Source organism: Phytophthora sojae (genome assembly GCF_000149755.1).
Source record: "Phytophthora sojae unplaced genomic scaffold PHYSOscaffold_5, whole genome shotgun sequence".
Taxonomy (NCBI): Eukaryota; Oomycota; class Peronosporomycetes; order Peronosporales; family Peronosporaceae; genus Phytophthora; species Phytophthora sojae.
Window position 1 is genome coordinate 1,927,052 of NW_009258119.1, and position 27,030 is coordinate 1,954,081.

General features: G+C 57.2%; 9 protein-coding genes across 9 annotated transcripts; 2 read left to right on the forward strand and 7 right to left on the reverse strand.

Annotated features, from left to right (window-relative positions):
• Positions 1-6,510: 6,510 nt before the first annotated feature.
• On the forward strand, positions 6,511-6,744 carry PHYSODRAFT_505334 (hypothetical protein; the record flags this gene model as incomplete). The annotated part of the gene is made up of 2 exons (XM_009530472.1): positions 6,511-6,561; positions 6,595-6,744. Coding segments are annotated over 2 exons (201 nt in total), but the record flags the coding sequence as incomplete, so codon positions are not given.
• A 2,237-nt stretch (positions 6,745-8,981) lies between these two features.
• On the forward strand, positions 8,982-9,137 carry PHYSODRAFT_506285 (hypothetical protein; the record flags this gene model as incomplete). Its single annotated transcript, XM_009530473.1, has 1 exon — positions 8,982-9,137. A coding segment is annotated over one exon (156 nt), but the record flags the coding sequence as incomplete, so codon positions are not given.
• A 2,247-nt stretch (positions 9,138-11,384) lies between these two features.
• PHYSODRAFT_250260 (hypothetical protein) lies at positions 11,385-14,400 on the reverse strand (the record flags this gene model as incomplete). Its single annotated transcript, XM_009530474.1, has 8 exons — positions 11,385-11,489; positions 11,564-12,025; positions 12,103-12,183; positions 12,260-12,526; positions 12,605-12,976; positions 13,058-13,354; positions 13,525-13,972; positions 14,132-14,400. The coding sequence occupies 8 exons, from the start codon at positions 14,398-14,400 to the stop codon at positions 11,385-11,387; spliced, it is 2,301 nt and encodes a 766-aa protein (XP_009528769.1).
• Positions 14,401-14,990: 590 nt separating this feature from the next.
• PHYSODRAFT_506511 (hypothetical protein) lies at positions 14,991-15,638 on the reverse strand (the record flags this gene model as incomplete). Its single annotated transcript, XM_009530475.1, has 1 exon — positions 14,991-15,638. The coding sequence occupies one exon, from the start codon at positions 15,636-15,638 to the stop codon at positions 14,991-14,993; it is 648 nt and encodes a 215-aa protein (XP_009528770.1).
• A 175-nt stretch (positions 15,639-15,813) lies between these two features.
• Positions 15,814-16,521, reverse strand: PHYSODRAFT_509514 (hypothetical protein; the record flags this gene model as incomplete). Its single annotated transcript, XM_009530476.1, has 1 exon — positions 15,814-16,521. One exon carries the CDS (start codon positions 16,519-16,521, stop codon positions 15,814-15,816), a length of 708 nt encoding a protein of 235 aa, XP_009528771.1.
• A 1,152-nt stretch (positions 16,522-17,673) lies between these two features.
• On the reverse strand, positions 17,674-18,402 carry PHYSODRAFT_508297 (hypothetical protein; the record flags this gene model as incomplete). The annotated part of the gene is made up of 1 exon (XM_009530477.1): positions 17,674-18,402. One exon carries the CDS (start codon positions 18,400-18,402, stop codon positions 17,674-17,676), a length of 729 nt encoding a protein of 242 aa, XP_009528772.1.
• Positions 18,403-20,761: 2,359 nt separating this feature from the next.
• Positions 20,762-22,315, reverse strand: PHYSODRAFT_333297 (hypothetical protein; the record flags this gene model as incomplete). The annotated part of the gene is made up of 1 exon (XM_009530478.1): positions 20,762-22,315. One exon carries the CDS (start codon positions 22,313-22,315, stop codon positions 20,762-20,764), a length of 1,554 nt encoding a protein of 517 aa, XP_009528773.1.
• A 461-nt stretch (positions 22,316-22,776) lies between these two features.
• On the reverse strand, positions 22,777-24,171 carry PHYSODRAFT_301745 (hypothetical protein; the record flags this gene model as incomplete). The annotated part of the gene is made up of 1 exon (XM_009530479.1): positions 22,777-24,171. One exon carries the CDS (start codon positions 24,169-24,171, stop codon positions 22,777-22,779), a length of 1,395 nt encoding a protein of 464 aa, XP_009528774.1.
• Positions 24,172-25,165: 994 nt separating this feature from the next.
• Positions 25,166-26,941, reverse strand: PHYSODRAFT_506323 (hypothetical protein; the record flags this gene model as incomplete). Its single annotated transcript, XM_009530480.1, has 5 exons — positions 25,166-25,279; positions 25,490-25,601; positions 25,707-25,921; positions 26,057-26,359; positions 26,438-26,941. 5 exons carry the CDS (start codon positions 26,939-26,941, stop codon positions 25,166-25,168), a joined length of 1,248 nt encoding a protein of 415 aa, XP_009528775.1.
• Positions 26,942-27,030: the final 89 nt, after the last annotated feature.

Genomic DNA, 27,030 nt, shown 5'->3' on the forward strand with positions numbered 1-27,030 from the left:
GATGCGCAGCGGGTGAACTTGAATTTCCTTGGCGGGTACTTGGGGAGATGTTGGGGTAGTTCCGCAGTGGGGGTTCCTTCACGCGGGTCTGGGTAGATTGATCCTTGGTCTTGGCCGTAAATCTTGTGGATCCGATAAGTAATATACCGGATCCGGCGTTGTTGCCTTGTTGGGGGTGTTGTATCCTTTTCCTTTACGTCGCTTGCCGCCTACTATTAGCGGGGGAGTTGGGGGGCGAGGGCCGAAGGGCGCGAGCTGCTGACCAAGCTATCCAGCAGTCTGCCACGTGTGCGGGGGGCAAATCACTTGATGAAAGTATGGGACAATACTAATCCCAATACTAAGGACCAAGTGTGTGGTTCCCAAGCAAATTCGACTCTGATTTATGTTAACCTGTAACGGGGTTACCTAGAATAGTGACCCTGTCACTATTCCGGGATGGCTACATCGGTCACTCCCCTGGATAGTGACCCAAGTGGCCTCAGAGCCAACAGATACATTTTGTATGACACAAACTATAGGGAACTTAGGATTTGTATGCAGGCCAAATCTGTACCAACCTATAAATACATTCAGTCTTAGATCTACCGCTTTTCAAGTCAAGTCGTCCCCTTCAGACCAGGGACACGTGAACAACGGGTGTTCACTTGGGGTTTGTATACTCCTGCTTCCTCTGTTAAGAAGTGCTGTGTGCCCCATCACACTTGGTAGCACTTGTAGTCAATCCTACGCCTACGCGGGTAGATTGGACTACCTGAATCCTCTGTGGTCTCATCGAGTGAGCCAAGATGGATCGTACGGAGTTTCCCCATCTGAACGACTCGCAGTACGAGTCCGTTCGTAAGATGGCAGGCATCTTTGGGACAGATGCCCTGCGTAGCTTAGCGGTGGCGATGCCGGCTGAGCAGGTTGAGCGTATCAACGCGTTCGACACCTACGAGCGAGGGCTCATCGCCCACGTTCAAGGGCTGCAGGCCACTGCGGCCGCGCCGAAGCCGGTGCAACCGAAGCCCCTGCGGCTGAAGGTTCACCCCTTCGAAGGGAAGGAAGGAGACAACCTTCACTTCTGGGTTCGAGAGGTTGATCTCGCGATGGACGCGGCTCTCGTCTCGGACGAGCGACTCCGTGTCGCCTTTGCGCTCTCCAACCTTAGTGGTCGCGCTAAGAGTTGGGCGTATACGCGCGAAGGGACGACGCCTGGATGCTTCGCATCATGGTCCCAGCTGTGCGAGCAGCTGCGGGCCGCGTTTCTTCCGGTGAACTACGAGTACCGCCAGCGTTCGCGCTTCCTCGCCTGCAAACAAGGAAGGCGCGAGCTGCATGAGTACATCCAGGAGATGCGAGTGCTCACTGCCTCTTTGGTGGGGAACCCCCTGCCTGAACACATCAACGTGACCGTGTTCATGGACGGTCTGCGTGTCGGTCCTGCCCGCACGCAACAGCTCCGTGTGCAAGCAAACACTATGGAGGAGGCGATTCAGATCGCCCTCCAGGAGGAGTACAGTCACAAGCAGGCTCGTACCCCAGCCACGGTATGGCAGAGCAACCCTGCCTCTGGCGGTGCGCCTAATGATACTCCGGCAATGGAGCGATCAACGGGCCGGTTCCCATGGATCTGGGCATGGCCGAGCAGAGCGACATTCGCTGCTACGGCTGTGGCAAGCTTGGGCACATGAAACGTGCTTGTCCCGCGGGAGGACTGAAGAAGAAGTTATTTTCGAAGCCCTTTGGCTCTAGGGGTCGCTGGCAGAAGCCGCGCCCCAGGAACCAGGGGAACTCCGGACACCAGGAGCGGGGCGCCCTACTGGGGAAACACTAAGTCTTCATGAGGGGCGTGCGGGTGGTGCACGCCATGGGGACGTAGTCCCTGAGAGTCTCTGTACTCTCGAAGCGGAGAAGGGAAGCGGTGGGTTGCTTGTGGTGCACGCGAGTGTACCGGGATACGATCATCCCTTTAGAATCTTGATCGACTCTGGGGCGTCCAAGAACCTTGCGCGCCGCCAGACTGTCGCACGCAGTCGCGACAAGTACGCCGATGCGCTACGAGGCAGTAAAGGCAACGGGCTGGTCTCGGTAAGACTGGCCGACGGTACGGTGGTAGAAGTACCTCGGGTCCACATGAACCTCACTGTCAAGTTCGAGGACTTCGACAGCACGGAGCCGTTCTTGGTCCTAAACATGGACAAGTACGACTTGATCCTTGGCATGCCGTGGCTGGAGAAACACGAGCCTTGGATCGACTGGCGCGGCAAGGCCATCGGGGCCAGCCGTCCCCCACGCTCTGACAGAGCTTTGGTGAGTCATGTTCCCACCTCTGGCAGCAGCTGGGGCGCCCGCGAGGGCCGCCAGGGCGCAGCAGCGTCTAATGAGTTCTTGGGGTCCGTCGAGACTGACGACGACTCCGACCGGGCCGGACAAGGCCTGAGAGTGGAGGTGCCGGACAGCACCTACCAGGTGGGTAACGTAGGTCCACATGCGGGTAACGAAGTACCGCAGGCAGCAAGGGCTGCTGGAGATGGCGCCGCTGGCGCTGGCGTGGGTAACCAAGTTCCACGCGAGGTCACTCAGACCGTAACTGATGAGGAAGGCACTGCAGGCGCTTCCGATGTGGGTAACATAGTTCCACAGGAGGTCACTCAGACCATAACTGATGAGGGAGTCGCTGGAAGCGCTCCTGGTGTGGGTAACCAAGTTCCACACGGCGAGGTGGGTAACATAGTTCCACCCAGCAAGGCGGGTAACCAAATTCCGCTCAAGGACAAGGCGGGTAACGTAGTTCCGCACGAGATCGAGAAGATCGGTGGTGCCGTCAAGGCGGCGCCACGAGACGAAGACACCCGAGGGTCACGTCGTAAGCCGGGCCTAGTCGTGTGGCCGACGACGCCAGTCGCCAGCGACTCCGAGCCTCCAGCCAAGGCTCCAGCCGCCGAAGAGTGTTATCACATCTTCGACGGCGTGACCGGTCGTCGGGTCAAGACAGGAGCTGTCGAGCTTACAGCTCTGCCCGAGGTTTCAGAGTTGCTGAACCTTGAGGAGCTCGCCATGGAGGACTTCTTGGCCGAGCTAAAGGCCGGGGAGATCGCAGAGTCGGTTCTCCTCCGACCGGAGTCCACGTCGGCCGTGTTGATCTCATCCTCGGTCATGGACCAGGCAGTCCTGGAGGAGTTCCAGAGACAGCGCGCGTCGCGCATGGGCTCTGAGATTCTTAAGAACCCCCGGGACCCGGTGTACCCCTTGGTGAAGGTGTTTGAGGACGTGGTGTCCAAGGATCCACCGTCCAATCTCCCTCCGGACAGGGGAATCAGGCACGAGATCGATCTCGTGCCGGGCACGAAGTACTGTGTCACGAGGCAATGGCCTCTTCCCCGGGAGGAGTGTGAAGTCATTGATGCCTTCTTTGCCGCCAAGGCGAAGGCAGGCATGGTGCGGGAGTCGAAGTCCCCGCACTCGCCGCCTACCTTCTGTGTTCGCAAACCGAACGGAAAGTGGCGTCTGGTTCATGCTTATAACAAGCTGAACAGCGCGACAGTGCCTGCGCAGACACCGATCCCGCGCAAGGACGTGTTGCTCAACAACATGGCCGGCTGCACGCTGTATAGCGCGCTGGACCTGGTGGACGGATACTACCAGATCCTGATGCGCGAGAGCGACATCCCACTCATGGCTGTGAGCACGCCGAGCGGTATGCTCTGGGAGTGGCTGGTCATGCCTCAGGGACTTTCTAACGCCTCGGCAACGTTCAATCGCTTGGTCACACAACTGTTCCGACCTTTGCGTGCGTTCACACAGACGTACTTTGACGACATCTTCGTCCACAGCCGTGCCGAGGCAGGCCAGACGGCCATGGAGGTGCATCTTCAGCACCTTCGACGTATGTTCGAAGTCATGCGGGCGAACAAGCTGTACGCCAACATCGACAAGTGTGTGTTCGCAGCTGAGGAGATCAAGGTCCTAGGCTGCTTCGTCAGCAGCGCCGGGGTCCGGGACCCGGAGAAGGTGAAAACCATCGCGGTTTGGCCGCCACCTCGGTCGCAGAAGGACCTACGACAGTGGCTGGGCCTCGCCAACTACCTGCACAAGTATAGTGCAGGCTACGCCGAGCTGGCACGACCCTTGTCGGATCTCCTGAAGAAGGATGTCAACTGGCGCTGGGAGCGTCGCCATCAAGATGCTTTTAACGACATCAAAGCGAGCTTACAGCGTCCTGGCATTGCCGGACGAGACGAAGCCTTTCAGCGTAGTCTGTGATGCGTCTGACTACGCGATTGGCTGTGCGCTATTGCAGGCCGACGATGAAGGCCGCGAACGGGTCATCTCGTTCCAGTCCAGGCAGCTCAAGGCAGCCGAACGGAACTATCCAGTCCACGACAAGGAGCTACTTGCCATGAAGTACGCTCTTGTCAAGTTCCGAGTGCATCTCCTGGGCTCGACGCCCTTTGTCGTTTATACAGACCACGCGTCCTTGCGGACTGCCGACAACACGCCGCATCTCTCACAGCGGATGGCGCGTTGGCTGTCATTCTTCGCGGAATACAACTCCCGTGTCGAGTACAAGCCGGGCAAGTTGAACGTGCTTGCCGACGCGCTGTCGCGTCGACCCGACTACGAGCTTGCTCATATTAGTCGGGTCACGACGGATCTGTATGATCGCATCAGGCTGGGGTACCGAGACGATGCCAGTCTCGGACCTCTTGTGCGGTTCTTGGCCGCTGGCTCGGAAGCCAAGGCCGAGTGGCTCACGCCCCGACAACGTGCAAGGCTGCACCGCTATGAGTGGGCTGACGGTTTGCTCCACTATAGGGTCGAGCCCAAGTATCCTCCCCGTATTGTCGTGCCCAACGACGAGGATCTCAAGTACGACATCCTGATGGAGGCGCACGACGCTCCATCCAGTGGCCATCTCGGCCGTGAGAAGACGTACGCGTCTGTCTCGCAGATGTTTTGGTGGCGTCACATGTACAAGTGGGTCGCCACCTACGTCCGTACGTGCGAGACGTGCCAGCGCGTGAAGCCTGCCGGTCACGCCTCGGCACCATTGCAGAGCCTGCCGGTCCCAGCGGACTGCTGGAAGTCGATGAGTCTCGACTTTGTCTTCGGACTTCCGGCCGATGACCGTGGCAACACTGGTGTTGTTGCCTTCGTGTGCCGTCTGAGCAAGATGGTCCACTTTGCTCCAGTTCGTGACACCGTCACTGGCGACGAGGTCGCTCGCCTGTTCATGGACTGTACCACGGTCTGCCCGAGACCATTGTCTCTGATCGAGACCCGCGGTTCACCGCTACGTTCTGGCAGACGCTGTTTCGCCTTCTCGGCACACGGCTGTCGATGTCGACGGCGGACCACCCGCAGACGGATGGCCAGACGGAGCGCGTCAATCACGTGCTCGAAGACTCGCTCCGCAGCATCTGCACGGAGATGCCCCGCTCTTGGGCTGATCGCTTGCCCATGGTTGAGTTCGCACTCAACAATGCGGTATATGCATCGACGAGCTTTACGCCCTTTTACCTGAACGGGTTGCGCCACCCTCAGGTCCCGCTCACATTACGAGGCAGTATTGGGGGTTCGGTCCTAAGTGGGGGAGAGGCTCGGAAAACCTTTTCCTCCCAAGTCTCGGACGTGAGTCCAGCCACCTTGCGGAAGCAACTGTCCTCGTTTGCCGAAGACAGGCTGAACATAATCAGCAGGGTGCGAGACACCATGGCGCAAGCCCAAGATAAACAGAAGGAGTACTCTGACCGAAATGGAAGAGGAAACATGAACGTGTTTAAGGCTGGGGATTTAGTTCTCCTAGATACTAGAAACCTACCGCTAAACACTGTTAGCTCGGTCGAGAGCAACAAGCTGAAGCACCGCTTCATTGGACCCTTCACGGTCCTCAGCCGGCATGGCGTGGCGTACACCATAGACTTGCCCAAGTCGATGACGACTCACCCGACGTTTTACGTGGGTCTTCTTAAGAGGTATCATGACCCTCTGGCTCTGGCTGCCCCGCAGGAAGCGGTGGGTGGCCCGGTGGAGAAGAGCGCAGCTCCTCGAAGCGCGGCGTCGGGTCGCGGTAAGGCACCTGATACGCGCGCTGGTCGTAAGACGGCGCGGCGTACATCGGAGCAGCATACGCAGGGGCCCCGTACGAGCCCTGGCCAAACTGGGCCTGATACGAGTGGGGCTGCTGCTGCTCCGGATACGGCGCGTGGTCATGAAGCTCGGCCCGAAGGCCAGCGAGCTGGTTTCGCAGCGAGTCGTAAGACGACAGGTCGGCTCGACGATCCACACGGCCATGGAGACTGCGAGTTTCTTGATAGAGCGAGGCAACATCCTCACGGAGCCGCTCCACGGCACCAGGCTGACCAGCACGAGCGGCAGCCTCGCCACCAAGACCGACGTCAAGCGCGATCTCGAGGACGTACACACGGTCCCGGAGAAGACGAATCTCCTCTTGCTGCAGGGCCACCACCTGACTCGGAGCCCCAGCATACGGCTGCGTCGTCTTAGGCTCGTAGCCATGGCCGTGCGAGGCCACCGCCGGCCCTCCTTGATCGTAATGGGCAGATCCACTACCACGTGGAACGAGTCGTGGAACGAGTCGTCCGGGAGCGGCGGCTCCATGGCAAGCGCCAGCTGCTCGTGAAGTGGAGGGGTTACCCTGAGTCGGATAACTCGTGGGAGCCCGTTGAGCAGCTCCAGGCAGACTGCCCGAAGGCTGTTGCGATATGGGACGAGAAGCAGCGGCAGCTTCGTAAGTAGTCCTTGGCTTCTTGGCCGGTACCCGACGGTAGCAGACGTAGTCGCACCACGCCCACGCTCTTCACGAGCTTTGGCTCTCGCCTCTTGCTTCAGCTCGTCCATTTTCGAGTGGAGCTTGCGCTTGCTCACGAGTTGAGCGAACTCGATGCGGAGCTCGCGCACGTCCAGGATTGCGGACAGTGTGCGATCCTCACGGATTTCTTTGAACTCTTGGTCGGAATACCCTTTGCGCTGGACGTAGCGCCAGAAGAGGTCTTCCACCTCGCTCCAGGTCATGTTGTCATTCGGCTTGACCCAGTGGAAACCCCACACAGGATGGAGTCCACCCTTGTCCTCCGGCTTCTTGCGAAGCGTGGTGAACTCCTTCAGTGTGAGCTTGTGTGGTGCTAGTAGCACACACCGGGCGACTTCAACGTCGCCAAGAAAGAGTGGCTCTTTCTCAACAAGAGCACGCTCATAGGAACCCCTCGAGGTGTACCCGCCGATAAGGCCACGAGGAGCCGAGAGCTTCTCCAACAGCGCTGGCGCACCTGTGCCAGGCTCGGGCGGGAAGTAGCCCTGCGGGTACGTGGCATCCCCGCCTGAAGAAGACTCGATGGCAGTCGTGGCAGTCGGCTGCCTGGCATACGCACCCGAGCTAGCAGCGTGGTATTGCTGCTGCTGCTCGTCGAGGTTGTTGGAGAGCTCCTTGGGCTCGTGGACGGCGCCCTCCTCGTCCTCAGACTCCGAGTCGATGAACAGCTTGGAGCTGGAGCCGCGAGGCGACCTGGAAGCTGAACGCTTCTTCGCCTTGGCCTCGGCGGCCTTCGCAGCGGCAGCCGCTTTCGACGCTTGGGCACGCTCACGACCTTGTGCCAGCGTCAGATGCTTGGATGCCAGCACCTCCTTGGGCTTGGAGCCCGCGTCGCTCGGCGACTTCTCGGCCACGACCCCAGCGTCGGCCATGGCGACTTCGTCGTGCGACTGCTTGCTGTCGCCTGAGCCGGACTCGGCGTCCTCCGCCTCCTTCTCTGACGAGGCCTTTGCGTCGGCCGAGGCGTTGGTCATGTCGCCTGCCGCCAGCTCCGTGCCTTCGGCAGCGTGCGTGCTGCCCTCCGAGACGTTCTCGTCGTCGGGTGAACTCTCACCGGAGTACTGGACCATCGTGCAGTCAAAGACGGCGGCTTCCCAGTCGCGAGCCGGGCTTTTATGGCCTCGAGGACTCTCCTCCTTGCCTTGCGCGGCGTCAGGAGACTTGCTACGAGCCCCGGCCTGACGGCCACTCTCCGGCGTGCTGCTACGAGAGCGCACCACCTCCTCGGCCGCCTTCGTGGCCTCCATCAGCGCGGACGACTCTTCCTTGGCCTTGGCCGCCCTGGTCTTCGGCCCTACGGCCCGCGGTTTCGGAGGTGCTTTCGCACTGCGCGCACTGCGCTTTGGAGGCATGCTTCCGGTCGACGTGGAGACCCTGCGGCTTGCTCGGCGATGCGCCAGTTGCTCTGTGAGGCCCGGGAGCCGAGGCGCCAGAGCTCGCGCCGTTGTCGATGGATTTCGACTTTACGAGTGAAATGTGAGTCGCCGGCGTAACCTCGCTCTGATTGGTCGATAAGATCGAATCTAAGTGGGGGAAGATGTACCAGGGTTACATGGAATAGTGTCCCTGTCACTATTCCGGGATGGCTACATCGGTCACTCCCCTGGATAGTGACCCAAGTGGCCTCAGAGCCAACAGATACATTTTGTATGACACAAACTATAGGGAACTTAGGATTTGTATGCAGGCCAAATCTGTACCAACCTATAAATACATTCAGTCTTAGATCTACCGCTTTTCAAGTCAAGTCGTCCCCTTCAGACCAGGGACACGTGAACGGGTGTTCACTTGGAGTTTGTATACTCCTGCTTCCTCTGTTAAGAAGTGCTGTGTGCCCCATCACATAGCCTGTACCCAACCTTCCCATCCGACTTGGATCCTATCCATGACTGGCTCTCCATCCTGCCTAATTATCCCAACATAGCCACTGTACCAATAAGCTGGTACGGATCCGCGCCTAATCTAGGAGGTCCTAATATAGATGACCGGATCCGACCTGAACCAACTTCAACTGTCCTAATTCCGGGTCGTCCCTCCGTGACCGAATTAGGAGCAGCGATGGTGAGGCCGAGTTAAGGCGGAATAAGCTAATCCAGCCTGCGTTAAGCGGAAACAGAGCGATTGGCGGTTCCTACCCGCCAATCCACGAGCAGACTCCAAAATTCAAGGCACCCGTCTTCTGCTTTGCCTACGCAAATTAGCAAGACAACCCAGAGAGCCGTCACCAATGGTGGCAAGCCCCGTACAACCACCGGACCGATACAAGGCACCGGCGTTGCTAACCAGGCTTAGATTATACCAGACATCTTGCAACAGATAAGTTAATAGACTAGTCTGTCTCTCTCTCTCATACCCGCCAATCCATGCCATTCCGCTCGTATCGGAGATACGGTATCTCCGTCGATTGGCGTCGATTGGCTCGCAAATGCTGATCGCGGAAGTTAGGAGAAGCACTCACAATCTTAGGCGGAATTAGCTCTAAATAAGCGTTGATCACCCTTTTATGACTCTAATTCCGCCTGAATTAACAGACCCGCCAAAATACGTAGGTTCAGACTAGTCTATTCAATTATGTTATGAGATTGTCTGGAATGTCCTAAGCCAGGTGATCAGCGCCGGTACCTGAGATGATCCCGGTGGCTGTACGTGGCTCGCTCTGGTCTTAATGTCCGCTGGAAGCACCCACCAAAATACGTGAAAGGCACAATAATGTAATGTAATGTATTGCGTGTTTCGCGTAACCCAAAAACACTAAGCTAGACTCTGTATTACTAGTCGAAGCGTAAAATGAGTGAGGCAACTGGTACTGAACCCACAAAAAGGTACGGTGTACCAGTGTACCTTTTTCCACAACTGAGTATCTGTAAGTCCGTTACTACAGTACTTCTACTGAAGTACCCGGTACGTTTGAAGACTACCACATGTAGTAAAATGATCTGGGGAAATGGGGACACCTCTAATTACTTTGACCAGCAGGTTGGTCAAGTCGAGCGATAGAGTGCCGTAATAGAGTCTCGCGAGGTTATCCCAGCTGACTTGATAGTTATTAATACAAGTACCGCATTTCGCATGTAGAGAAACACACCCATGTCATAGGTTTAGGTTAATTACTGCACTCGAGCCTAAAAACAATGTAAAACCCAAAAACTGGGTCACGCGATCATTTCGTACACAAAATTGGCAAGATGGTTGGTCATACGGATGACGCGGAGTGATCTCCTCTAGAATGGCGCTTAAGCTAGCAACAAGTCTAGGCGCCATCTACAACTATGTTGCACAGGAACCACACCACTTAACCAATTATCTACAGCGTTGCTTCTTCTACTAAGTACTACCATCGCTGCAGCCAGGGGCGGACGCAGAACCAAAATCTGACGGGGGTCGGGCCAGAAACAGGGGGTAAGTCTGTATGCGGCTCAAAAATAGGGGAGTACGTCGATCCGACAGCTCAGAAATAGGGGGTAAGTGTGATGTCTTCCCAAAATCTGGGGAGGGGGCGGTGCCCCCCTAGTTTGTATGTAGGTCCGCCCCTGGCTGCAGCAGCCGTGTTGTGCGCACTCTTGCGCGTTGTGGTTTAACCTCGCGCTCCCCATATCCCGCCCTCAGGCGCGCCTCAACTGGGCCCACACCAGGCGTGGCTACTAACTATCACTCCGACGAGGCGTAGGCGCGCGGGGAGGGGGCAGCGCGACGTTGGCGAGCGGTGCGCAGCTCTTCCCCTCTGCCTTCGCGCGCTTGGAACCGGTGGCTCAATGTGAATGCAAAAATGCGCAAAATACCCAAATTAGGGGTGTACTTCTCTGGCCCACTTAAGAATCGACAAGTCAATTTAACCTCATTTTTCCGATCCCACCTGATTAGCTAAATATATGATTTCAGCCATATGATTGGGTATAAAGTTTGATTAGAGAGCTCACAAAATTGCTTAGAAAAACCTCAAAGTTTAGACGAATGCCACGCCTTGCACACGCGTCCTACGACAGCGAAATGCACAGCACTGTATCGACAGCTAACCAAGCTTTCCCATGATACCATTTTGGTGTAATATCGCCAAATATTGTAGCCACTCCGCAAAAATTCCTAATGCTACCCAAAATCGGGCTTACAAAATTTGTTCTGTTCCCCATATTCCTGCTGTTTTTGAGCAGCCAATAATATAACGCGAAACCACCAAATCTCAGCTTTCTTTTGAGCTATTTTCTGTCTCCGACAGATTTTTTTGATTTTGTTAGAGCTGAAAAATAGAAATGTCGATTCTTAGGTGGGCCAGAGAAGTATCTCTGTACTACTAAGTACATGCGATCCCACGGACTTTTCTTTCGCATCTCTGATTGGTCTAAATAAAGGTGTATCTCTTAAACCGCTGTAGCGCTCTACATGCGAAATGCGGTATTGGGCTTTGAGCAAGGTTTGGTTTGCTAAGACTCTCAGTCCGTATCCCTGTTTTACAGGATACTGTATGTGAGTCGAAGATTTGTTTTTCTACTTACAGGATACACTGTACAAGTACCAGTATTTGAGACTCACGACAGCGATCCTCCGTGGAAATCTAATTAAGTAAGGCTGCTCAGTTGAATCGAAACAATCGGAAGTATCTCTCGGCCTTGGCTGGACCAATTCCTCGCATACTTGCCATCTCTTCTTCTGATGCCGGCTCTGCCTCAAGCACATCCTGCGCATACAAAACACTCGTGAATACTCGACATTTAGCGGTGCTTGGTGGGCACAAACTGCACTGCATCGTACCCGGACAAGTCGACGCGAGAGCGCTTCTCGCTTGGGAAGTTTCAGCCGCTTGGACTCGGCCAGAATCTTTTGGTACTGGTACTCGATAGTGCCCTTGGGAATCGCATCTTCCTCCTCAGCCTTCATTCCACTCGGCGCCTTCTCCAATTCCACCTCTTCGTCATGCCAGGAATCAGAGGCAGCTTCAAGTGGCACGCCGCAGTTGCAATTCCGAACGCATCGAGACGTGTCGAAGCGGAAGCCGAAGTGCGCGTACAGGAGCTCTTTTCGACAACCTGTGGTCGTTTTGCAGAAGGCAGCGACGTCCTCCAGTTCGCCTCGAGAGCTCCCGTTAGACATTGCACCCGCTCCTGTGCCGTCCAAGTCGAGTCTTTCTGTCGTGAGGGCATCAGCTCGGCTCTTGTCTGCTTCCGAATACAGCAAAACACACACTGCAGGCTTCCCGTCCCGCCCGCTTCGCCCCTATTTGCAGCAAAACGAGTCAGTTTCTTTAAGAAAAATAATCATGCCAGTCTTGCAACTACATATTTACAACGCACAATCTGCTGCGAGTAAGCCGAGAGAGACAGCGGGGTGGAATGGTGCACCACGAAGCGCACGTCCGAGCGGTCGATGCCCATCTACAATAAGTTAATAGAAAACAGCGTCAGCAAACCATAATCCAAAAGCCAAGCTTCAGACAACAGAGCAACCCACCCCAAAGGCGCTGGTGGCACAAATGATGGTCAATTGTCCCATCATCCACTGCTTGCGCACAAACTCGCGGCGTTTGCGGGGCAACCCACCGTGGTAGACACCGGCATGGCACCCGACCCGAACTAGAGCCAAGCACGCGTCCTCCGCCTCCTTCCGCGTCATGCAATACACGATCGTCGTCTCCTTGCCGACCCTCTTGGCAATGTACTCGGCAGCCTTCGACGTCTTCCTCACCACCTCCATCCTCAGGTTTTCACGGTCCGTCACCTGCTGAATCAACGCCATTTCTCTGCATCGGTCCTCCAGCGTCCTCCCCCTCTCATCGTCAGACGCAACTGGGGGCACCAGCGTCAAGTTGAACAGCTCCGCCAACCGCTCAATGTCTTCGTCCGATACCGACGCCGTCGCCAATGTGACCGGTACGTCGCTCAGATGCTGAGTCTTCCAGTGGCACAGCTCCAAGTACGCGGGGCGGAACGTGTTCCCCCACTCCAGCACGCAGTGAGCTTCGTCCAGCACGATCCGCGCGAGTCGAGCTTCTTTCCTCGCTGCACGCACCCACCGCCTCATCTCCGCGTTCATCTGCAAAAACTCCGGCGTCGTGTACACGAGCCTCTGGCCGTCCAAAAGTTGCGTCAAGGGCACGGCCTTGTTCCTCTCGTCGCCGGAAACTTGAATGGCCTTGACCCCTTTGCGTTTCAACGCTGCAACTTGGTCCTACATCATAAAAAATAATAAAAAATGTTATCGAGTGAGATATCTTACTTTCCAGTATTGTTGATGTTTTTCGGTTCGTACGTGCATGAGCGCAATGAGTGGAGACACGACGAGTGTTGTTTGGTCTGCTGCGGTCACCAGGGCGGGCGCCTGGAAGGCCAAACTCTTGCCTGCACCTGTGGGCAGGTGCAGGAAGACCGAGTACCCTCGTGTAGCCATGTTGACCGCGGTGGACTGCGCGTCTGTGACCGTCAGAGCGTCGGACGCGTCCAACTCCAGCAGCTGTCGATACGCCGCATCCAGAGCGTGTTCACTAGTGGCGAAGGCGCGCGCAAGGGCGGATCGAGGCGCAGCGCGGGTGCGGCGAAGCAGCAAAGACTGCATGACGCTGAGTATATATTGTAGCTATTTTGATTGGATGTAAACGACGCAAACGTTTCGTTGATTGGTTAAGACTGTAGCCATTATGAAATAGCTACATTTGTGCGCATCAAGGGACACGAACTGACAGGTGGGCTCAGGTACACTAAGCGCAGAGCTTGTTCCACTTCGCCCGTGTGCTCGTATTCACCGGTCTGCTCTTCCTCGTGCTCATCCGTGTAGCCGTCAGTGGTTTGTTGCTCAGTTTCTCCCTCTGCGTAGCCATCTTGGTGCTCCTCCTCCTGCTGCTCGGTTTCCTCCTCTGCGTAGTCGTCATGGTGCTCCTCCTGCTGCTCTCCAGATCCGTCGTCTTCCTTGCTCGCGTCCTCGTGCTCGCTTGCACTTCCCTCTTCGTATTCAAGCGCCACCTCCTGAATCACAGCGCAAGCGATGCGCGGAGTTTGAGTGCCACACACAGCGTGCAGCACGACGCTCCAAGTAGGCGAACTCTCGGACGGCAGCGGGAAGTGCTCGTCGGTCCACTCCTCAGACACAGCGGCATACTCACCGAGACTGAACGCGCCGAACTTGCCCGAGAGATCCCCCTTCTCGCACACCAGCGGGTCGGCCGCGTAGCTCGTCGGGTTGCACGCGTAGGTCAGCGACTTGGTCTTGCAGTCCGGTTCGGCGATGTACTCGGACGCGGTGCCGCAGGCGCGCAGCGGGTCGTAGTGGTTATCCGTCGCAGCCTTGGAGCACTGCTTGAACGAGTCCGACGTCAGCGTCGAGCTCTACTTGGTGTGGATGTGCCACTTGTAGCTCGTCACGGCCTCCGTGCAGTTGCCGTCGAAGGCCTGGATCGCAGATTGGTCCACGCTGGAGAAGTCGAGCTCCGCCGTGATGGTGGCGGTTGTCGAGTCTTCGCCCGCGTACTTGACATGGATGGCGCCGTCTACGCCCGCAGTGTCCGCAGCATCGAACTTGTAGATGTACGCGGGGCTGTGGGCGGCGGCACCAGCGAGCGCTGCGGCGAAAGCGAAGCTACCGGCAATGACACGGACCATCGTGGGAATGGTGGGAGGTGGGGTGAGGGCTTGCGAGGTCGGAGGCTAATCCGTGAATGACTTCGAGTTCGAGTCGACCGCCAGAACTGGTGGAAGTCGTCGAAGGTGTTCAGGGGGCACGTGCCACTGGTGAGACGTTAAACGCGTGCCAACTCGCACCTAGATTTTAATCGCGGTTTCATGACAATGTATGTATGAAGTGAGCCGTTAGTACTTCATCCGGACTTTCATGAGTTCCGGCCGGAAATGATCCGCACTTAAAGTTGGTGACCCACCGCGAATGAGTCGAGTGAGTCTCATCGACGCCGTGGGCTTGTAGAGATATTTGAATCGTTCGCCGATTTTTGCCTCCACTTCTGGGTTCGGATGAATTTTAGTGTACCCGGGGGGGGGTGATGTTATCCATAGAGATCAGAATTTGTTCGTAGTGACCAAAGAAATGTTTTTACCGTTGTGATCTATCTGCGTCAACTTTGGCTAACTCAGATAGGTGTCGAGCTCTGCATGTAATATTCCCACGGCATGTCGTTGCTCGCTGCTCCGTTGGCTGGCTGGGATACGAGCTGCGTCTGCTGATTTATGTGGTTTCTTCAGACATTCGTTTCGACAGCACAGGTCATCCGGACGGTGTGGTTGCCGCACACAGCGTGCAGCACGATGCTCCAGCTCGGGCGGTTCTCGGACGGCAGGGGCGCGTGCTTGTCGATCCACTTTCCATACGCCTTCTGGTCGGCATTCAGCACCAAGTTGCCGAACTTGCCGGACAGGTCTCCCTTCTCGCACGAGCGCGGGTCTTTCGCGTAATTCCTCGGGTTGCAGGCGTACTCCGCAGCCCTGGCCTGACACTGAGGAGTGTCAATGTGCTGCGAGTCGGGGCTGCACGCGAAGAGCGGGTCGTAGTGGTTGCCCGTAGCACGCGCCGAGCACTGCGCGAAGGCCGCCGACCGGTGACGGGAGCTCCAGCGAACGTGGATGTGCCACTTGTACTGCGTCACAGGCTCGACACAGCGCGGGTCGAACGCCTGGATCGCGCTTTGGCTCACGCGGGAGAAGTCGAGGGCGGCGGAGACGGCAGCGACCGGTGAATTGTCGCCAGCGTACTTGAAGAGGATTGCACCTTCGACCCCGGCTGCGGTAGCAGCGTCGAAGCGGTACACGAATGCAGGTTGAGCTGCAGCATGGCCGACAACAGCGGACACAGCGCAGTACACTGCGAAGACTACGAGTTGCAGGGTCATCTTCAAGAGCTGGGAGAGAATTGAGAAGTGAGCTGGAAGCATTTGCGTCAAATGAAATCGCGGTGAAAGTCTCTGATCCCTTTTCCAGTCGATCGCAAAGGAAGCACTTTGATGCATATATTTGAGAGAGATACGAGAACTTGCGTAGATCTACGTCGATATCACTTGACTACGCTTAGGCGCCGCAGCCCGGGGCGGGCACGACGGGGGACTCCTGCTGGACGGGGGTCGACTGGTCCACCTGCTCGGCCTCGTCCTCCACCGTGCGGTGGGCGCACGAGATGCGCGACTCCTGGCCGCACATGGCGTGCAGCACGATGCTCCAGGACTCGGTGTTCTCGGACGGCAGGGGGAAGTGCTCGTCCGTCCACTGCTCGGACACGGTCGAGTCCTCGCCCAGCTTGAAGGCACCGAACTTGCCGGACAGGTCGCCCTTCTCGCAGGCCAGCGGGTCGGCCGAGTAGTTGCCCGGGTTGCACGCGTAGCTCGGGATCTTGGCCGCGCACTCGGGCTCGGCGTTGTACTCGGACACGGGGCCGCAGGCGCGCAGCGGGTCGTAGTGGAGGCCCGTGGCCGCCTTGGCGCACTGCTTGAACGAGTCCGAGGACAGCGTCGAGTTCCACTTGGTGTGGATGTGCCACTTCCAGCCCGTGACCTTGTCGCTGGTGCACTGGTCGTCGAAGGCCATGATGTCCGGCTGGTTGACGCGCGAGAAGTCGAGCGCGGCCGTGATGGTGGCGGTGGACGAGTTCTCGCCCGCGTACTTGATGTGGATAGAGCCGTCCACGCCGCCGGCGGTTGCCGCGTCGAACTTGTAGACGAACGACGGCTGGGCCGAGGCAACGGCCAGGGTGGCGGCGAGGGCAGCAATGGAGCGGACCATGGTTCGGTACTGAGGAGCTGGAGGCAAATGTGGGAATGAAGTGACCCGGCACCAACAAGAGGAGGAAGAGGAGCAGGTTCCTCCTCTTGTTGGTCTCGTCTTGTCTTGGCAAGAGCCGCTGCAATTTTCCGAGGGTACTGATGGGGGACTGGCCATGTCGATGGGCCTCACGCCGGGCAAGGTGCCTCGCGCCAATTGCAGGCGAGCGGGCATGTCTCTGTGGTTCGTCCGGCAGATCCCGAGGCATTTTACATGCGGTTGTGCTCCTTCATTCCCTGTTTTTAATCTCCGCGCGCGGATAAACAGTTAAGCGCGTGCATAGCCCCTTGAGAAACTTCAACAGATGCAATGCGGACAACAAGAACGCGTGCACTCGGCTTCAACGCTTCAAGCCCGATCTTTCGTCAGCATCGTGGCGAAATACAGAGACGGAGTGCCGGAGCTTGGACAACCACGACGCGAAGATGACCACTCTGGATCGAATGGCGAGAGCGTCAGCGCACTTTGAGTTATCGGAGACGGTCGGTGCCGAGGAAACTCATTGAAAACACTCAAAACGATAGGTTACCTGCATTATCTCCGCAGTCATGGTGAGGTTGGGATAACGAACTCGTTCATTGAACACGTACATGTACATGTATTTACATGTTGCAGCCAGCAATACGACTTGGCGTGCGGGTGTACGGACTCGCAGCAAATTTCGCCAGGCCGCTCGGCCTGCAAATCGCGGTGCTTGAAGGGTGCACCGGTACCGTGCGAGTTGTCGCCGGTTGTTAGACCTCGAGTAAGACTCGGAGGCTCTGAACCATTCGTCTCCACTTCGGCAATCGCGTTCATACCGTCTCGCGGGGGAATGAGTTGTCTCCTGCTGCTGATGTGGAGGTGTTGTAAGCTTGGTGGGTCTAGCAGAAGTGGCGTTGAGTGAAATGTCTTGAAACCAGGATGCAAACAGTAGCAACTATACATGTAGATTGTTTGAAGGTATGCGGAACTTCCAGAGCATTGGATCTACCTACAGTACGGTATGATCGCTGGTAGTGTAAGGATAACAACGATTTCTTTGGGCTGCTGACGACAAAACCCACTTATTCATGACATTATTGTAAACGAATACAAGAAGGTTAAGCTCTTCCCACCGATGGATCTCGCTGCCTACTTGGTCTTGACACTACAACCGCCGCCACCACCAGTAGACTGCACAGGGGTTTCACCAGCGGGAGTGGACTGATCGACGCCATCAGCGGCCGCTTCCCCCTTGGTACCAAGTGCGCATGAGATTCTAGGCGCCTCCTTGCCACAAACAGCGTGGAGAACAATGCTCCACGTGTCCGTGTTCTCGGACGGCAGCGGGTAGTGCTCGTCCGTCCACTCCTCGGACACGGTATACCCCTCCCCAAGCTTGAACGCGCCGAACTTGCCCGAGAGGTCTCCCTTCTCGCACACTAGCGGGTCCGACGTGTAGTTGGTCGGACTGCACGCGTAGCTCTTGGACTTGGCCTTACACTCGGGCTCGGCGATGTACTCGGACGCAGAGCCACAGGCGCGCAGTGGGTCGTAGTGGTTGTCCGTCGCCGCCTTAGAGCATTGCTTGTACGAGTCGGAGCTTTGGGTCGAGCTCCACTTGGTGTGGATGTGCCACTTCCAGCTCGTGACGTCCTCGGTGCAGTTGCCGTCGAACTCTTTGATCGCAGCCTGGTCGACCCCCGAGAAGTCGAGAGATGCCGTAATGGTGGCGGTGGACGAGTCCTCGCCCTTGTACTTGACTTGGATCGAGCCATCCACGCCTCCAGCCGTATCGGCGTCGAACTTGTAGACGAACGACGGCTGAGCGGTGGCAAGAGCGACAAACGCCGCGGATGCGAAGGTGGCAGAGCGAAGCATCATGGAGACACGTGGACAGTGGAGCTCCAGTCTACAAATGAGGCTCTGAGCGGAGTGTGCCTTAGGTACATGCCGAGCTGTCTCTCTTCGGAGAATCTTATGGCTCATCCAAATGGCACGGGAACGATTAATCGCTGCGAGTGTAACGTTAAACACGTGCATAGACTCCAAGAAAAGCTTCAACAAATGCCCATCGAGTCGGAGGCTTTGGCCCAAAGCCTTCATGTTGACGGCGGGGCTGCTAAAGGCGAGCACGCCGCAGAAGTTCGTAGGGCTTCTTCAACGCTTTGGGCTCCACCGATCTTCTCCACCATCACGGGCAACCAAGCAAGACGCGCGTGTATTTGTCTTGAGCAGTTATCCCCCAAAAGCGTGCTCTTTGAAGTTCAAAATTTGAACACGTGTAAACTCGAATCCAATATTTTTCGCAACACCGTATCCACGGATCATCACCCGAACTCCGTTGTGCTGATGTGGTACTTAAGTAAGTGTTACTCGGTCTTGATGTGTAAAATAGTCCAGCGTCGTCTCCGATTGTCGGTATCGATCAGAAATGCGACAGCACAGAATGAGGTACACAGACAATCCTCTTTGGAGTGATATCCCGAATAGGGATACCCTCTGATTAGCACTAATAAAGGCTCTCCCGATGACCAATGGTATACAAATTCAAGTCAAAACATCCTCTAACCTCCGGATAGTACTTAGTGATACGAGATTAGGCTTTATCTCTATCCAGAGACCGTTAACTATGTGAATGTCCATTTCGTAAAGCATGCCGGGCAAAGTTCCACCACAACGTGGGTCGCTTGCGACCACGAATGGACTCAGATCCTCTGGGTTCGCGCACATATTATAAAGTTTGACATGTTTGTAATTCTGGAACGTGTATTTTTCATGTCAGCACGGGCGCTAGACTAGATTTCGCGTTGTAGCTGACTGTGCAGTACTCCCAGTTCCATTTGAATAGTGGATAGCGTATCGTCACGCTTCGTGTCATATAGTTGTAAATATTATAGCATCCAGCACAACAAATACTTTATCTAGTGCCTTAACCACGTATCGAGCGCAATACAAGCTCCCAAGTACGCATTATCACTACACACTGGTACCTTGAAACGATATTGTACCGTCATTGTGACAGATTTAGATAGTGATGCCTCTGGATTGTGATAAAAAGTGGTCTTCCGAGGCTATCACTACGGAAAGGATAGACATGGCTGATGACTTGCTCGGTAGGTGGCGCATTGTCGTGGCTTTCGCGATCTGGTAGCTACACTCCACGACAAAAAGATATGGACACCACCAAAAGTGGCTGTAACTTCGTCAATTTTTATCGTCTTAAGGTGCGGTTTGGACTAGAGTTGCAGAACACGCTGATAAAGATCTGCACGTTGCTAACACGCGCGCTTTTGCGCTTCTTCAGGTAGCTCACATACAAATCACTGGTTCTGCCCAGGTGACAAAACTTATGGACAGCTAATCCCCATACAAAATCCTATATTAACCAAAAACCCTTACAAATGATACGACTTGGACTTTGTATGGGGCGACAAAGGAACCAGCCTCGCGGCGATACTCGCGACGTTAGACAAAGATCTGATGGCATTATCGTGTACTAGAAGGTGTGTTTAGTAACCTGTAATAAATACATCGACCATCGCACAAAACTGAGCAAGTAGTAAGCGACTGAAATTTCGAGTGGTGGCTACCATGTATTATCTGATGATTTGCGAGGCACGTTCAGTTGCATCCTAGTTAGTGCCAATTTGTAGCTCTGTATGCTGCTATCTCTTGGATATACGATTGTCTCCATTCTAAACTGTTGGTCGATGATATATGGCTCAGTACTAAGGTAGAGTGGAGAAATCATGGGTTCCTTTGTCGCCCCATACAAAGTCCAAGTCGTATCATTTGTAAGGGTTTTTGGTTAATATAGGATTTTGTATGGGGATTAGCTGTCCATAAGTTTTGTCACCTGGGCAGAACCAGTGATTTGTATGTGAGCTACCTGAAGAAGCGCAAAAGCGCGCGTGTTAGCAACGTGCAGATCTTTATCAGCGTGTTCTGCAACTCTAGTCCAAACCGCACCTTAAGACGATAAAAATTGACGAAGTTACAGCCACTTTTGGTGGTGTCCATATCTTTTTGTCGTAGAGTGTACCACAGGACGTTGTTTGATCAGTAAAGCCTCAACTTCTGTGTCGTTGGTGAGCAATTTTTGCGGCTTTGTTGCACAAAGCATTACTTGCCCAAGCGCATCGCATTGGAAATTTGTTCCGAAGAAGCGTACCGTTGTACAGATCCGACTGAAGGCATGTTGGTGGGGATGTCGGTAGGGAATTCGAGAATGAATAGTCTATACTGCTGACGTTAGTACTTTGAAGTAGTTTTTCGGAACTGGAGGCGGCTTCGAGCGTGACCGACGAATGGGTTTCGCTCTTCGCTCTTCGATGGTGATCGAGGCCTCTCTCGGAGTCAATCGGATCGGCCCAGCTCGACGAGGAGTGTCGGCCCACAGCTGTCTCGATGAATAGGTGCACGGCTCGGGACTCGACAGCAGCGTCTCGGGGGTCAGCGGGCTTTTGTCCTCCTTGCAATACGAAGTGTACCGCTGTCTGCGATCGACAGACGGACTGCGCATTGCCACGTCCATTGTTCGGCAGCTGCCGCCTCGGCGCTTGGATCTGGAGGACGGTCGGTAGTCGAGTGTGTTTCGTCTAAAGCCAGAGCTTCTGGAGCGTCCGCGTCGTTGAGAGCGCAGCATATCGAAGAAGCTCGTGTTGGCGTCCAGGATGCAGCCAGTGCACACGGGCACCATGATCAGGCGGCCCAACAGTCCGTCGCTGCTGCTCACGAAGACCTGCTTTGAAGCGCGGCACCTCGAGCAAGCAGCTCGGCCACAGACCAAGCACTCGACAACGTTGGCGTTCCCAACGCGCTCGCACATACTGCAGGCGTTGGGGTCGTTCACTGGCGAGCCGTCGGAATCCACGGGGCTGTCACCCCAGCGGCGCTCCTGCTTCTTGCGGCACAGGTGCTCGCGGGCCATTAGGGTCAGCCGCTTGGTCTCCGAGCAGTCCAGCAGCCTCGTCATGTTGAACATGGTCTCCACGGCGTAGCGCAGCGAGATGGGCTTGACCACGAGGCCCTTGATGTCGATGTTGCCCAGCATAAACACCTCCACGATGCCCTCTTCCCTCTGTCGGTACAGGAACCGCGTCGACATCAACGCTGGGATGGAGTTGCGGCTGCGCAGGTCGGGGAACTGCGGCAAGTGCACCGAGTGCATGATGTGGTACCCGAGCTTCTCGCCTGTGCGGGTGCGCGTGAAGCCGCTGTCCTCGAGGTAGACGCAGTGCCGCCGCTTTAACAGCCGCGGGTCCCCCACCGCTTGACTCACGTAGTACTTGAAGCCGAGGAAGTGAAAGGGGTCGGCGTCTGTAGGTGACTCCATGGTGTGCAGGATGCCGCAGTCCGACGAGGCCCCGTGCAGGTACCTGATGACCAATGCCAGCTCCTCCTGGGACTTGGTCACCAGCGTGCTCACTGCGTTCTCCACGAAGCCGTGGCGCACTCCAGTGAGCATCATCGTGGCGGGCGTGATCGCTGCCGGCGTCACCGAGAACAGCGGAGACTTTGCCGCGCAGCGGTGGAGCGAGTCCCCCAGCGACTCGCTCACTCGGCCCGGCTGCCGTTCTCGGTAGATGCTTAGCTCGTCCCGCGTAGCCTGCGGCTTCCAGAACTTGGTGTCGACCTCGCCCAGTCGGTCGTACGCGAAGTGCTCGAACGCGCGCACCGTGTGCCCCAGCAAGCGCGCGCTGAAGTCCTTGCAGGCCACGTAGTCGCGCTGGCTCACGTCCAGGTCCGGGAGCAGCTCCCGGGGCAGCGGGAAGTCGCGATCCCGAGCCATGGCCTTACTTAAGTACTTGCGGCTGCAGCACAAGTTGTGAAATGCGTCGATTGATGGAATGGCTCACCCCCGCCAAATCTCGCCTGAGCGGTGCCCTGACGGATTGATGGCAACTCGCGTCTGATCCGAACAGCTCCAGGGCGAAATATACAGACCTGCGACCTGCCGGTCGGCAGTGCCGATCAAGCCCGCGGCCCCGATTCGTTGACGTTGGTGCACGTGTTCACTGCCAAACTTTCGCGCCGACAGATTCGATGCCTGCAGTTTCATTCGAGCCGGGGAGAGGACCGATCGCGACGCAGGCAACGGGTATCGAGCAGAGCAGTCAGTCGACCGAGTCGCTACCTGCTCACAAACGAACATAAATTGATGCCGTGCTGCAAACTCTCCCAAATACATCATTTCACATTGATAAACACACGCTGTCACTCCGCATCGGTCGATCCATCATTGCTGCATATTCATCGGGGTCCGTATCGCGCTGCTTCCGTCTGCCTGCTCTGGGGCTCAGCCGAGTGGTCTCGTTCCCTGGCAGCAGCGCTGAAGTAGCGCCTCAAATCGCTGGCCGAGCCGGAGCCTCCGAGCCTGCTGCCGCTCGAGCCCGAGATGCTGAGCGAGTCCTCGCGGTCGTATCGGTCGGACAGGTGCATGGGCTGGAAGGCCATCTCCTCGCCCGAGCTGCTCTTCTGCTGGGCTCGGTACTGCTGCTCGTAGTAGCTGATGTTGGCCGTCATGGTGCAGACGCTGCACACCGGCACCTTGACGAGCTTGCCCAGCAGTCCGTCGTTGCTGGTCACGAAGATCTGCTTGTTGGCCCGGCAGCGCGAGCAGGCCACATGCCCGCAGACCAGACACGGCACGAGCCGCACGCCGCCGAAGCCGCTCTTGCGCTCGCGCTGGCACACGGAGCAGCACGAGTCGTTGCCCAGCGACGTCTGACGCATTGGTCTCCGACCAAGGCGCTCGTCCTTCTTGCGCTTCTGGAACTCGCACGCCATCTGAGTAAGGCGCTTGGTCTCGGAGCAGTCGAGCATCCGCGTCATGCCGAAGGTCACGTCCTCCACCACCATCGTGGCCATGGGCTTAATGAGCCACCCGGAGACGTCAATGCTGCCGAGCATGAAGATCTCCACCAAGCCGTCGCTCTTCTGGCGGTAGATGAAGCGCATCGACGTCATGGCGCACACCGAGTTATGACCCGACAGATCCGGGAACTGGGGAAGCGCCACCGACTGCATCATGTGGTAGCCCAGCACCTCCCCCGTCCTCGACCGCGTGAGCCCCGTGTACTCGAGGTAGACGCTGTGGCGCCGCTTGATGATCCGCGCGTCGGTCGCCGACTCCGTCACGAAGAACTTGAAGCCGAGGAAGTGGAAGGGTTTGCTCGGACTCGGGCCCTCCATCGTATAGAGCACGGCGCAGTCAGCGACGTCCCCATGCAGAAACTTTACAACCAGCGCCAACTCGTCTTGGGTCAAGGTCACCAGCGTGCTCATAGCGTTCTCTACGAAGCCTTGTCTGGTTCCAACCAGCAGCAGCGTCGGCGGGATCATCGTCGCTGCAGTCGGGGAGAAGATCTCCTGCTTCTCTACGAGTCGGTGCAGCGAGTCGGCCAGCACCATGCCCATGGAGCCGCCGTCCCGCTCGCGGTACAGCGTGATGTCGTTCTTGGTCGACTTGGCCTTCCACCGTCGGCGCTCCACCACGCCCGACTCGTCGTATGCGTAGCGCTCGAACTCGTGCACTGTGTGGGCCAGCAACTTGGTGGCCAGGTCCCTGCAGTCCTGGTGCACTTCGGGCGAGGCCGTGAAGTCCGGGAAGTCTCTGCGGGGCAGAGGGAAGTCGCGGCGCCCCATTCTTGACTAAGAGGCAGCGGACAAGCGACTCGTTGGTTTGTCAGATAACGTTGCACACAAGCTATCTATTGTCTCCAAGCAGGAAATGGTCGAGTGAAGGCGAGATGTTCATGATCACGGGTGTCCGTCTAAGCGACTTGCGCGCCCAGGCCCGCGCTTGCTCCTGGCGTGGCGGGCGATGCTTCGCTGAGGTTAGCTCATCTGCAGCGGACAAAGGCGCGCTGCCCCGCCAGCGGACACAGCAAAGGTACGGCCAGCGGCAATGAAGCATTGCGAGGCAGACAAGTCGTGGGGCCGATGGTCTCCGCTGCACTCGTTGAGGGCTCGCGAGGGCTCGGAGGGAGCGCGACGGGGTCGATGACTGGCCTGGCATGCACTTGGCACCCGCCACATGCGCCTTGCGATCGCGCGCGCTGGCCAGACGTTGGTCAGCACTGAGCAGCACTGTCTGCATGCAACATGGCCAAGTGGAGCGAGTGAGCGAGTGGCTCGGTCTGAAGACCTGGATTGAAAGGCGAGGTCGAAGTGCGCAATGGAGACTTGTCTGCAGGTAGCCGGACTGGCTAGTGCGCGACCACCGAAACGATCCGCTCAAGACTTCAAGGAGAGACTTCAAGGGCGCCTATCCATTCGAGTCAACTTCGACGTCAAGCCCGACGGCGAGCTCTCATCCTTCGCGGAGGAATGGTGATCTTGAGGTGTCGAAGGCCACTGCGTTGGTGGCCACCGCAGCTGAGTGTCGGTGCTTGACCAGCTAGGATGGACTGGCTGAAGGTCTTCAACTTGAGGTAAGCCACCGTCGGGCCTCCACCTTTACAGATCCCTTGAAGACTGCTCTACACTCTTGACTGCGGCCGTGATAGCAACGCGCGAGGCTTCGCTTGAGCGCCGTGGGTGTGCATGTACTGCACTAACGCCTATGGATATATTAACGGCCATGGTTTTCATACTACATACACTACACTAGTGGTGGAGGGAGATCACTTGCGTCCGGTCACTTCCTCCAGTCGGCTCTGGATTGCATCTTGAACTGCTGCTGCCTCTGCTGGGCGAAGTACATCCCGTTGACCTGCGTCGTGTAGGACGTGGCCTCGGCCATGTCGGTGAGCTCCCTGAGCCTGGCCATCAGCGCCATTTGGTCGGACAAGTCACCGTCAGATACTTGCTTCCGCATCTTGCCGGCTTTCGGTTCTGCTGGGATGGAGCCGACCGACAGTGAGTACCCGGGGTTTTCAACCGCCGACAGCTTCGATGTGCCTGCGTACGACCGGGACTGCACTGCGGACTGCGGCGGACGAAGTCCCAACTGGTTGGGCACCTCGAACTCTGGTGACGTGCAGGGAACCGCGATCTGCGCGGCGTCCGGGTAGATTCGTGCACCTTGGTGGACAAAGCTTCGGCCCGTGACAGGCATCTCCGGCGTCTGCGGTCTCCGCCGATTAGACAGCTTGGTCCGAGGTGGGCTGCGCTGCCGCCTTGACGTCGTCTTTGCTTCCTCATACAGCACGCCGTTGAAGGCACTCTCATCCACCGACGACTTGGAGCTCGCATCACTATCACTCCGATCTGTGCTGACACTGCTTTGGTACCACCTCTGTGACCGCGCGCGGTCTGCCGGCGCCTCGTACGTGCCCGTGTTGGCGTGCATGACGCACTTGGAGCACGCCTGGATCTTGCGGAAGCTGCCCAGGATACCGAAGCTGTCGCTCCCCCAGACGCGCTTCGTCGAGCGACAGCGAGGGCAAACGCCCTGGCCGCACAGGTGGCACTCCACCAGCTTGTTCGGCTTGCCGCGCCCGCACACGGTGCACCCCTCCCCTGCAACGTACGTGGACGCGTTCGAGTACTGCGACGTGGAGTGATCCGCTGCGTCACTGAGCAGCACGTCGCGGTATCGTCGGCGGTTCCTCGCCATGTCCGTGAGCCGCCGCACCTCGGCCAAGTCCAGCAACCGCGTCACGCCGAACTGCGCGCAGGCCGAGAAGATACTGGCGATAGGCTTGACGATCATCCCGGACAAGTCCATGTTGCCCAGCGTGAATACCTCAACGACGCGATCGCTCTTCTGTCGGTACAGATAGCGCGAGCTCTGCAGCGCTCGGATCGAGTTGTGGCCGCTCAAGTCGGGGAACTGCGACAGCTCCACGGACTGCATGAGGTGGAAGCCCAGCGTCTCGCCCGTCCGGGACTTGGTCATGCCGCAGTACTCGAGGTACAGCGAGTCGCGGTGCTTGACCACCACGGCGTTGGTCGGACTCTTCTTGACGAAATACTTGTAGCCCAAGTAGTGGTAGGGCGCGTCGTCGCTCGGGTGCTCCATGGTGTGCACGATAGCGCAGTCGGCCACGTCCTGGTGCATGTATGTGACCACCAAGGCCAAGTCCTGCTGACACTCGGTCACCACGGCGCTCATGGCGTTCTCGACGCGGCCGGGCCCCCACCCTGTCAACATCACCGTCGGCGGCGTCAGGGCCGCCTCGGTGCACGCGAAGGTCGGGCTCTGCAGGTCGCAGTGGCGCAGAGTCTTGGCCAGCTCGTAGCTGGTCACGCCGGCGTCGCGCTCGCGATACATGTTCATGTCGTCGCGCGAGTACTGCAACTTCCAGCGCTTGGAGTCGACCACGCCCTTGCGGTCGTAGGCGAACGCCTCGAATTCGCGCACGGTGTGCGCCAGCAGCGCGGCCATGAGCTGCTTGCCGGCCTGGTGCTCCTGCTGACTCACTCGGAGCTTGGGCAGGTGCTCTCTCGGAATGGGGAATCGTCTGCCCATGTTGGTCAGCAGCGAACGCTTGCGCTGGAGGCGGCAACTCAAGGAATGAGGCGGGTCACGTTCGAAACTTAAGCTTACAAGCTGTCAGG